This window comes from Sphaerodactylus townsendi, unplaced genomic scaffold, assembly GCF_021028975.2.
Source record: "Sphaerodactylus townsendi isolate TG3544 unplaced genomic scaffold, MPM_Stown_v2.3 scaffold_731, whole genome shotgun sequence".
NCBI classification, from domain to species: Eukaryota; Metazoa; Chordata; class Lepidosauria; order Squamata; family Sphaerodactylidae; genus Sphaerodactylus; species Sphaerodactylus townsendi.
The window spans coordinates 448-12,423 of record NW_025950948.1 but is presented as its reverse complement, the minus strand read 5'-3'; the positions used below and the strand labels follow the sequence as shown (position 1 = coordinate 12,423).

Below are 11,976 nucleotides of genomic sequence, written 5' to 3'. Positions count from 1 at the left end.
CAATGTGATAGTTTGCTACTGGACAGATTTAATTCTTGTGTGCCAGAGGATGTTGGGCCTACTTCCTTTAACCAAAGAAAAGCTTTGGATGCAGGCTATAATTTTGCAGGGCTACTTTTATATCAGTTGTCCCATAAGTTTAATTTAGCAATCTTGAATGGCACCCACCCAGGTGATTACCCGGCCCAATTTACCTACTGGTCAGGCAACAGAGCTTCAGTTATTGACTACTTTTTGGTGTCACAAGAATTAGTGGGCATGATCAGCCATTTTGAAGTTATGCCGCGATCGGAAAGCGACCACTTTCCATTAACCCTTGGTTTAGATATAATGCATTTCGTTTCCTCGGCTAAGATCTAGGATTATGCATACCGAACTGGCAGTGGAAGTGAACAGTCTGAGAAGGAAATGGAATGTGAAGGATATGAGAAGCTATTTTGTGAACTGGTTTTGTTTCAGATATAGGTAAAATGCTGCATCATAAAAGTACTATTAGATATGTGTGATGGGAGACCTGAAGCCATTTTAGAGACTCCAGGAACGAACTGTGCAAATACTTAAACCCCTCCCGTCCAAAAGCAATGTGACTAGTCAACAAAAAGGGACCAAGGACAAACAATGGTTTGACCATGACTGTAGAATGGCCAAAAGAAACCTGCTAAGACTATTCCATCATTTAAAAGAGGGCGTGACTCAATGGGAAGAACTGGTACTGGAAGGGAAAAAAACTTATAAGGCCATGCTAAAATATAAGAAAAAAAAATGTCCATGCACAAAAAATGGCAATCTCTTAATCAAGGCGGTAAGATCGAATGATTCTGCCACTTTTTGGAGACTAACAAGCCAGAATAATAATCTAAGTGCAAATTGGGCCTAGCTAATCCAATAACAATAACAGTCTGGGTGGAGCATTTTTCCAAACTTTTTACAAACCATCAGCCTTCTTTGGGACATTATATCTCGCTCGATAACACACCTACATGGCCCCCCTGTAACCAAAGCAGAAGTTGCACTTATGATTTCCAAATTAAAATCTGGGAAAGCCCCCAGGGAATGACCATGGTATTCCTAGAGCCATTGAAAGTCAACATTGACTGGTGGGCTAGCAATCCTAGCTGAACTTTTCAATGTGATATTAATAATACAGGCTATATTCCAACAGATTGGAAAGAAGCCATAATAGTCCCTATATTTAAAAAAGGGGTAATCACGGACCCAGCCAACTACAGGCCGATCAGCTTACTTAATGTTATAAGTAAGATATATACCAACTACCTGTGCACAAGGTTTCTGGTATGGCTCGAGGGAGAAAAGCTGTTAGGAGACGAACAGGCTGGCTTCCGAAAGGGACGATCAGCAATGGACCACTGCTTGATTCTAAACCATCTGATTGACAAATATGTTAAACTCCAAAGAGGCTCACTATATGCAACCTTTTTTTTATCAATCTCAAGGCAGCCTCGGCTAATGTGCCAATGGACTCACTTAAGGGGCCAAACCATAAACACCAATATTGACAAACGTTTATTGCACATAATAATCCAACTGCATGAGAACACCTCTTTGCGAGTAAGGGTGACACAAGAGGGGGGGTGTAAAAGGGACATCTAACACCATCTATACCAGTACAGAAGGGGGTAAGGCAAGGGTGCCTTCTAGCACCACATCTATTCAACTTTTATGTCAACTCCTTCATAATAGATTTGCAGGATAAGGACGTTCATGCTCCTACACTTTCTCAGGGGAAAAAACTACCCATTCTAATGTATATGATCTATATTGTCGCCCTCCCACTAACCAAAGTAGGGATTAAGAGAGCCCTAAATGCAATAACCCAAAAATGTGCTGAGGAACATCTAATAATGAATTATTCTAAAACCAAAATAGTACATTTTAATGCCAGGTTCAAGAAGGAAAGATGGACAATCGAAGGGCATCCAATCGATCAGGTCAAATGCTTCAGATACTTGGGGGTAATTTTCCAGTATAATGGCAAACCTACAGCTCATATCCAATCCCTTGTCCAATCTTGCTCAAAAGAGTTTCCAAGCAATACTGGGAGATTCTAATTGCACTCCAGGAGGGAGGATACATTCCAGCTGCTGTTAAATTTGCTTTACAGCAAAATCCATTCCACAATTAACATATGTATTCCAACTAGGCAACATTTCATATCCAACTTTACACCTCTGGAAAAAGCTACAACAACATTCCTTAGATCTCTATTCAATAGCACCAAAATGCACGCCCCAACACTGTATTGAGACATGAAGTATAAATAGCTAAAGTGGAAAACTATAGTCCGGAAGAGAGCCACCAACATTGGATTAAAGTCCACCTACACCCCCAGGGCCTATTATTACCAGCATTTCCTCTGTCAACATCACCATACCCAATCTGGTCGGAGAAGATTATCCTGAAGCTTAAACAGATTGGGCTAGACCCCTGCTGATGCTTGAATGGGACTTGCCCTTAGCTCTTAAGATGGTATATCAACCATTGGACGACATTGATCTTCACCAAAATGATAATGCCTCATTTCCTGCCCTTATATAGACCATTGAAATCTGGTAGTGGTATAGTAATGGCCCCCTACATTCAACATATTACCATAGCTAACACCGATGGGCCTTTTCTAGAGCACGGTTTGACGCATTTCCATCATCTATTTTATAGGCAGATTTTGGGAAAACCCCTTGGCATTTGAGGAAATGCGTTTGTAACTCTGGGGACGTTGATTCTATGATACATATCTTGTTACACCGCATGCTGCATATAAGGCAGAAAGAGAGCCTCTTTTATTTTACCTCTGCTTGTGCAACACAGCTTGATAATTGCAAAGGATCCTGACCAAGAGATTAGGAAAATGCTGTTGGAAGACAAGGATGCAACCATCTCCCAGCAGGTAGCAAAGTTCTGTGCATTGGCGTATAAAAAACGCAAGGGCCTACTTAATCAGGGATGAGCTGAAAGCCAAACATTCATGTAAATGGTTAGCTGTAATAATTGTTGTAATTTGCTGTTGTGAATGTGTGCTGTTGTTTTGTTTTGTCTTTGCTGGCCTTTGGCCGTATTAAACTATCTATCTAACCCAGTTCTCCAGATTAGAGTCCACCTGCTCCTAACCTCTACACCACGCTGGCTCTCAGTGCCTGGCCAAATGCAATCCCTTCCCTACCTGAACCCATTTGGGATTCTCCAGACCGTTACTCACAATCTTGGTTGGCAATGCACTAGGTCAGTGATGGTCAACCTATAACATGCATGTCAAAGATGACCTGCCATGATGTTTTGGGTGACACGCTGGTGTTCATCAACACCCAACGACAACTATTCTCCACATCTGAGTTACCAAAGCGCCAAACAGCGAACCAAAAAATAAGAAATAGGCATCCCGTCCGGAGGCTAAAACGGATTCTCACCTGCTGGCGACGCCGGAAGTGCTCTGTCATTTTCAGAACTGTGATCGGTGGTGACGTGTGTGTGTGTGTGTGTGTGTGTGTGTGTGTGTGTGTGTGTGTGTGTGTGTGTGTGTGTGTGTGTGTGTGTGAGACACACCCGCATCCGCACGTAGGCGATATGGTGAATTTTCAACCTGCCAAACCAAAAAGCGCGATTTCTGCACGCATTCACTCAGACCTACCGCCCTGCTTCCGTATACCACGCAAGCCGGCATGTGATCGTCGCACGGTGCTCCTCCGTTACCCGGAAGCTCTGCCGCTAGGGGCCACATCTCTTCTGCCGGTCGTGCTGTTTCCACTCATGGGCATCATGGACTCCAGCAAGGTAAAAGACAGCAAGTGAGCCAACAGGTTCACCAGTGCGAGGTGCTCAGAGTCGGCTTCCCGCAGTCCTCCCATCCGGCACCGAATGGCCCAGTGCGCCAAACTTCCGCATGGCAAACAAACCTTCCACCATTGGTGAAACCCCATCTCCAGGCAACCAAGATCAGTTCACTTGGAGAAAATGGCCGCTTTGGAAGGTGGACTCTATGGCATTAAACTCCATTGGTCCCTTCCTTCCTCAAAGCCCGCCCTCCTCATGATCCACCCCCAAAATCTGCAGGTATTTTCCAACCTGGAAAAAGAAGAAGAGAGAAGAGTTTGGATTTATATCCCCCTTTTCTCTCCTGCAAGGAGACTCCAAGAGGCTGACAATCTCCTTTCCCTCCCCCCTCCCTCAACAAACACCCTGTCAGGTGGGTGGGGCTGAGAGAGCTCCAAAGAACTGTGACTAGCCCAAGGTCACCCAGCTGGCATGATATGTTGGAGTGCACAAGCTAATCTGGTTCCCCAGATAAGCCTCCACAGCTCAAGTGGCAGAGCGGGGAATCAAACCCGGTTCTCCAGATTAGAGTGCACCTGCTCTTGACCAATACGTCATGCTGGAAACCCTACCAATGAGGTATCTCTGCACCCACTTTTCTAGTCCTGGAAAATGCCAGCTCTTCTTCCAACATGCACGTTCTGCCAATCCTTCATCCATGTCTGTGACCACTCCTTTTTCCTAGGTTTATGGATGCAACCATGACCTTTCTTCCTTCCTGGCAGGTGTGCATGGAATACCTGAAGGACACCAACATGCTCTTCATTGGGGGGCTGCTAGTGGCCATCGCGGTAGAGCACTGGAACCTGCACAAGCGCATCGCCTTGAGGGTCCTTCTGATACTCGGGGTCAGGCCTGCTTTGTAAGTACACCACGAGGGGTGAGGATAAAGAGAGAGAAGGGGAAGAGCAATTGTACGTATTTATGTATGTATGTATTTAGATTTTTATCCTGTCCTTCTTTGACCAAGTCGGGCTCAGAGCAGGTGACAACAAGTTTTATATTTGCCATTAAAACACACTGGGTGTCCTCAAAACCTTGACCTTCAATGGAATATAGGCCCTTTCTGCGCCGGCCAATAAACACAGGTGTAGGACGGTAAAAAACCTGTTTTGCGGGGGAGCTTTGCACAGATCCTGCCCCTAAACGAGTCTTCCCCAGTTTATTATTTCCCCCAGACTGGGTTTTTTGAGAATCGAACTGTTCGCAAGACTTTTAAAAATCACAGGTTGCAGCCGTAAAATCACAGGAGGCGTTTTATTCACCTCTGTTTTCCTTTTTTTAAAAAAAATATATATATATTTTAAATTTATATTATTTTATTTCAAAACTTATGTATTTGTTTTCCTTTAAAAAATTTTTTTGCGGCTTACATCTGCTTTGCTACAAAGGTGCAGACGGTCATTTCGTGCGACAATAGCATGGCTGTGGGGGTCATTTGTGCATGCCTGCGTCGCTACACCTCCGGTTTTTCTTGACTGCAACCTGTTATACATTTGGTGTGTGGAAGGGGCCATAGAGCAGTGGTTCTCAACCTTCCTAATGCCGCAACCCTTTAATACAGTTCCTCATGTTGTGGTGACCCCCAACCCTGACATTTAATCCATTTTACAGATGGAGAACACTGATGCAGAGAGTCTTAGGCGACCCCTGTGAAAGGGCCGTTTGACCCCCAGGTTGAGAACCGCTGCTCTTGACATTCAACATCCATGGTGACCCTTCCGGTTAAAGGAAAAGCAATGAGCTAGATAGACTCTGGGTGTGAAACAGTCGGAGGCGCTCGATGTGGCAAGAACCGGTCGTAGGTTTGACATCAGCTCACCCAAATCTCTGCTGTGGTCTCCCCTTGCGGCAGGCTTCTGATGGGCTTCATGGGGGTCACCGCTTTCCTCTCCATGTGGATCACCAACACGGCCACCACTGCCATGATGGTCCCCATTGCACAAGCCGTCCTGCAGCAGCTGCACAAGACGGAGCAAGAGAGAAACACTGCTGAGCCAGAGTCCAACAAGAATGAGACCGTCGATCGAGCACACACTGAGCAAGCGCCGGTCAAAAACGGGACCGTCAATGGAGGGTTTGAGTTGCAGGAAACAACTCTTCCGCCAGGTAGATGGCTGCGGAAGCCCAGCTTCTGTCTAGGATTGCCATAAGTTGGCTGCCACTTGACAGCACTTCACACACACACAGGGTGTTTCATGTAACCCTTTCAAGTGAGAACTTGACATGTAATTCCTTAAACAGTCTGCCCTTCCTTAAGTTCCTTAAAGTTCTTCAGTTCCCCATTCTGGGAGTTTTCCCATTTTATCCATACAGCCACCAGGCAAGAGCAGGCAGTGCCCAGAGAGGGGGGGGGGGGCTTGCCTCAAGGTTACCCTACTGCCCTCCTCTTCCACAGACCAAAGGCCTTTGCCAGCCCTCAGCTGTCATCCCAGGCTGGCTCAGCCAATCTTCTCCCTGGCTTTCTCCACAGCTTACGAAAGCCCGGTGACCATGAGAAAAGAGGCGGAGCCAGTCAACCAAGATCAGCTGGAAAAGAAGCATCAGGCTTTTTGCAAAGGAATGAGCCTCGCGGTGTGTTACTCGGCCAGCATCGGTGGGATTTCAACCCTAACAGGCACCACCCCCAACCTGGTGTTGAAGGGGCAGATGGATGAGTGAGTATTGAAGGGGCTGAAGGAAGGTCTGGCTCCGTTCGGTAAAGCCATAAGCTGGAGAGTGATGCAGTGACATCCTCATCATTTTACTCAAATCAGGGCTGGACCATTTAAAAGCCAACTTGGCTCCCCTTTTGGACTGTCACCCCTTTGATTCAATTGTTGAAATAAATGATGTGCCCTGACCTGGATGTATCTCGGCGCTGGCTCAAATCTTCTGTGTCTCTGTAGCTGGGCGCGCATTGCCCCTGGTTAGTATTTGGAAGGGAGACCACCAAGGAAATCCAGAGTTGCTATGTGAAAGCAAGCAACGGCAAACCTGTTCATCCCTTGCCTTGGAAACCCTACTGAGTTGCCATAGGTCAGCTGCAACTTGCCAGCACATCCACGTCCAATGAATGATGCCTGTGCTCGTGTGTTTTGCAAACATAAATCTGCTGTTTCCACCCATGTGGAGCTTGGCCCTTTTCAATGAGAAAGCAGTGTTTCTTGGCTCTGGAAATCGAGGCCCTAATAAATAGGCAACAGGATCAAATGATCCCATGCTGGAGAATGATATTTAGTCCACTCACCTGAAAGCACACTGAGTCAGCAGTGTGATGCATCAGCCAAGAAAGCCAATGCGATTCTGGGTTGTATCAACAGGAGTATAGTGTCTAGATCAGTGATAGCGAACCTTTTCGAGACCAAGTGCCCAAAATGTAACCCAAAACCCACTTATTTATCGCAAAGTGACAACATGGCAATTTAACCTGAATACTGAGGTTTTAGTTAAGAAAAAACAGTTGGCTCCGAGGTGTGCGTTACTCGGGAGTAAGCTTGGTGGCTTTGCTTTGCTTTGAAGTGGCTTTGCTTTGAAGCAATTGTGCAACTCTTCCAATGGGTGAATCATGACCCTAGGAGGGTTTACTCAGAAGCAAGCCCCATTGCCAGCAACCGAGCTTACTCCCAGGTAAAGGATCGCACTTTAATTCTTCGCATGAAAATCAGTGGGGTTTAACAGCGCTTAACAGGGTTACCTACACTGCTTCCCCAAAACTATGTCTTAGGTTTAATGATAATAATCGAGCCCAGCAGCCCAGGCCAGCCTAGATGTTGGGGGGGGGGGGGCTCTATTTGCACGTGCCCACACAGAACCCCATGCCAGAGGTTCGCCACCACTAGTCTTGATCGAAGGATGGCATTTTAACAAAATTTCTATTCTGGAATTGTTGTAGACCTCATTAGCTGAATATTTGTGTATGCTCTGGGCTAAATGCAATTCAAGAAGGATATTGACGAGCTGGAAGGGGTCCAGAGGAGGGCAACCAAAATGGCAAAAGGTCTGGAATCCAGGCCCTACGAGGAGAGACTTAAGGAGCTGGGGATGTTTAGTTTGGTGAAAAGAAGGTTAAGAGGTGACATGATAGCCATGTTTAGATATTTGAAGGGATGTCATGTTGATGAGGGAGCAAGCTTGTTTTCTACTGCTCCAGAGACTAGAACCAGGAGTAATGGGTTCAAGGTGAAGGAAAAAAGATTCCACCTCAACATCAGGAAAAGCTTCCTGACTGTCAGGGCTGTTTGACAGTGGAGGAATGCACTGCCTCGGAGTGTGGCGGAGTCTCCTTCTTTGGAGGTTTCTAAAGAGAGGCTGGATGGCCATCTGACAGGAGTTCTTTGGTTGTGTTCCTGCATGGCAGGGGGTTGGACTTGATGACCCTTGTGATCTCTTCCAACTCTATTATTCTGTTATTCTATGATAAAGCAATGACTAAAAACTGCATGGTTTCCATGACCCCTGGTGATAAGAGTTCCTTTCTGTTGCCAGCCTGTTTCCTGACAATAACAACGTGTTGAACTTTGCCTCCTGGTTCAGTTTTGCTTTCCCGACCATGGTTGTGCTTCTGGTCCTCTCCTGGCTTTGGATGTTTCTGCTGTTCCTTGGCTTTGAGTGAGTCAATAGTTTCTGCAGCGCCGGTCAGTCGGAGGTTCCCTCCAGAGAAAGTATCTCCCTGCTTGGGTGTTCCCCTGTGGTTGGGGAAAGGCATTCCTAGAAGGAAAGGAAGAGACATTCTGGTCCTCTCCTAGCCTGGTGGCCTTCATAGGACCTTATGTTATGTTCACAGAGTTCCCAACCTCCAGGTGGTGGCTGGAGTTTGCCCGCTATTATACCTGATCTCGGCAACCTGGATCGGTTCACTTGGAGGAAGTAGCCACTTTGGGAAGTGGATTCTCTGGCATTATGCCACACTGAAGTCCTTCCCCACCCCAAACCCCACCCTCCTCAGGCTCCACCCCCAAAATATCTAGGTATTTTCCAGCCTGCAGCTGGCACCCTTATGTATCCAGCATCCTACAGAGGCCTTTGGGCTCAGGTTGCGGAGATTCTAGGATAGCGGAGCAAGTGGACCTGTGTGACCCTGACACCAGGGAATTCAATGGATCATTTGCAGCATGTCTGATGCACCTCTGGTCTTCCCTTCTCAGTTTCCGGAAGAACTTTGGCTGCGGCGTAACTGAGTCGGAGAAATCGAGGTTGAAAGAGGCCTATGATGTAATCAGAAACGAGCACCGGGCACTGGGCCCAATGAAATTCTCTGAGATTGTTGTCCTCGTCCTTTTCGTTGCCCTGGTGTTGCTTTGGTTTACCAGGGAACCTGGTTTCATGCCAGGCTGGGCAAATGCCGCCTTTTCTGTAGGCAAGGAAAGGTGAGAGGTTATACTGTTGCTCCCCTCCACCCCCACGCTGTCAAGTGCCCCCATCCAGCCACTCCAGGGGTGAGGGTCACGGGGAAGGGATATTTTAGCTACCTGTGCCAAGGAATGCTTTCTTCAGCCACTATAGTCATGGGGAATGAAATTCATTTTGGGTGCACTGAAGGCCCCCAAATACCATCCCATCAGAAATGCTGGAGACATTTCTGCCTAGTTGTTTGTGGGGCACCAGGGCACACTGGGACATGCTCAAGAATAGGGTTGCCAGATCCCACCTGGCCACCGATGGGGATGGCGAGGTTGCCAAATCTGGGAATGGCGGTGGAGGGTGCAGAGTAGGATTGCCAGATCTCAGTTGGGAGACTCCTGGAGATTTGCGACTGGAGACAGTGCTGGAATTAGATGAAGAGAACCCACAGGGTATTCCACTTGTCAGGCCCCTCCCAACCCCCCACCCTCACAATGAGAGGAAGATAGACGTGTTTTAAACAAAGCTGAGTAAAGTCAGGGACAATGGTGGGTGTTTAAAATTCTGCAATTCACAATTCCTCCTCTAAAATATGCTATTGATAAATGCCACAGTGATTGAAAAAACCCATCAATGTTGAAAAGTAACACTCTGAAAAACTTTTGCCGTCACTGAACTTTGTGGAAAAAAAATTGTGGAATAAGCAAGAATTTTTTAACAAAATGAAATAGTAAGTTAAATTGATCGTCATCGTTTGTTAAAAAGCAAAACACAGGGTCGCTCCCCACTTACCTCTTCCTCGCAGTAACTCCAAGAAAGGCCCTCGCTACCGAAAAGCCTCCGCCGCTTATGACCGATGGAGACTATTTGCTCCCCACCCATTTGCCATTAAGGAGTTAACGGGCGCTGGCCAAGAACGGGGAGCCGTGGAAATAGAGGCAATGCAGCGTTTCTTACTGGCTGGTACAGGTGTGCGCCATGGAGGGAGGGCGGGCCTCCATTTTCATTGGCTGGGACGAGGTCGCTTCTGATAGTTCGGATGTTCCAGACGCCATCAGAAAGGCGCTTTGAAGCCGGAAGAATTTGCTCGAGACGTGTGCACATGCTGACCAAATTCGCCAGAATTTGCAGCCGTAAACCGCCTAAAAGCGGAACAATATCGGCTACCGCCACGCAGTGCACACGTCTCAATGCCTGCATTGTAACATAGGGTGTCGCGATGTTTCTACGTCATCATGTGGCTTCATTCCGCGCACTGACGGTGACGCCCTCCCCAAACAAAATGGAGGATTCTTTCCCCTGATTGGCCGGAAAGCTCTGCGCCCCAGCGAATCAACCGCGCGTCATCTTCCTGGTTCCCCACCACCCCGCGCCAAGCGCGGGGTTTGGGAAAATGTTGTTGCTGGAAGAGCAGACGACGCGCACTTTAGAGGAGGAAGTACGTACTTCTGCGCAGCTGCGCAAGAGTGGACGCTGCGGGGATGTGTAACGCCCTGGCTCTGGCGTCTGATCAAGAGAAAACCCCGCAGCTAATGGTGAGTGGGGAGCGACCCACAAAGGGGCCTTCTCACAAAATGGGGTGTATTTTGTCCCGGAAGGACAACCTCGATACAGAAATCAATGCTTGGGTCAAGTAATCAGTATAAGACTGGTGTCAAATAATCAGCTGAAATGGCGTGCAAGGAAACTTACTGGAGAGCTGTTTAGAGACTGTATAAATAAGAAAGGCCTATGATAGTGTCAAAATATTACACACTTTGGCTGGGGGGGGGGCTAGATTTTGAGGGCCAAGGCTTCGGTCTGCCAAGCCCATAGGCAGAGTCATAGCAAGGAGGAACTGTGCCCGGGGAACGTGTGTGTCCTGCGTCCCTGCCTGCCCCTGAACGTCCCCCGGAATGCCTCAGAATGCCATGCCCCCACCCCGGTGCACACCTGGTGCCTCCCCCGCCATGCCCTCGCCCCGTTGCACACCCAGTGCAAGATGCCTCTTTGGCCCTCTGGGCGGTACGCCACTGCCTATAGGTAAGTCTGGCACTGAGTAGAGCCAGGGAGAACCCACCCTCCAAAGCACCCATTTCCCCCTTGCAAACTAATATTTGAAGATGAGCTGTAATTCTAGGGTGTCCCCATGTCTTCCCCTGGAGGCTGGCATCCCTACTCAAGGATGCTTTTCACTCCAGAAATGTCACCTGCTTCTGCATTTCTCCTCGTTAGTTATGCAGAAGGGGGGAGGGCCCAGCAGTTCGGAACAAAATGGACCTTCAACAAATAATGGGGTGCATCATCACTACGAAGCAGCCACAGCAAGGGCGGTGCTACAGGCGGTGCTTTTGTGGGTATCTGTATCAGGGCTTCAGGCCATCCCCATCCCCACCCCGTGTCTGCTTGCTGAATACTCTGGCCTTGTCTCCACCATCCCCGCTCAGCAAAGGCTACCTGTTTTTCTCCCAGCTACGTCACAGATGCTACCGTGGTCATCTTCATCTCTCTGCTGATGTTCCTGATTCCCTCTGAGTTGCCCAGGTGTTATTGCCGAGGCCGAGGCCGGCAAGGAGGTAAGCAAACTCCACAGAAGGGGAAGACAGGGACCTCCTGGGAGTATAATAGCACAAAGTCCATTCTCCAAAGCAGCTGTTTCCTCCAGAAAAACTGATCTTTGTCATCTGGAGAACACTAAAGTTGAAATGCTGGGAGATCTCCGGGCCCCACCTGGAGGTTGGCAACTTTACAGGACTGTCGTTTGCATAGTAGATTTTCTGCTAGGAGTATGGGGAGCCTCTCCAGGCTGATTCCTTCAGTGTGGCAGAACCCCGCACCCAGGACTCAGAG

At 47.9% G+C, this 11,976-nt stretch overlaps 1 protein-coding gene across 1 annotated transcript; it reads left to right on the top strand.

The window, feature by feature from the left end:
- Nucleotides 1-3,579: 3,579 nt before the first annotated feature.
- LOC125425544 (solute carrier family 13 member 2-like) lies at nt 3,580-11,702 on the top strand (the record flags this gene model as incomplete). The annotated part of the gene is made up of 7 exons (XM_048483132.1): nt 3,580-3,786; nt 4,551-4,687; nt 5,681-5,934; nt 6,224-6,482; nt 8,293-8,415; nt 8,952-9,173; nt 11,599-11,702. Coding segments are annotated over exons 1-7 (1,306 nt in total), but the record flags the coding sequence as incomplete, so codon positions are not given.
- Nucleotides 11,703-11,976: the final 274 nt, after the last annotated feature.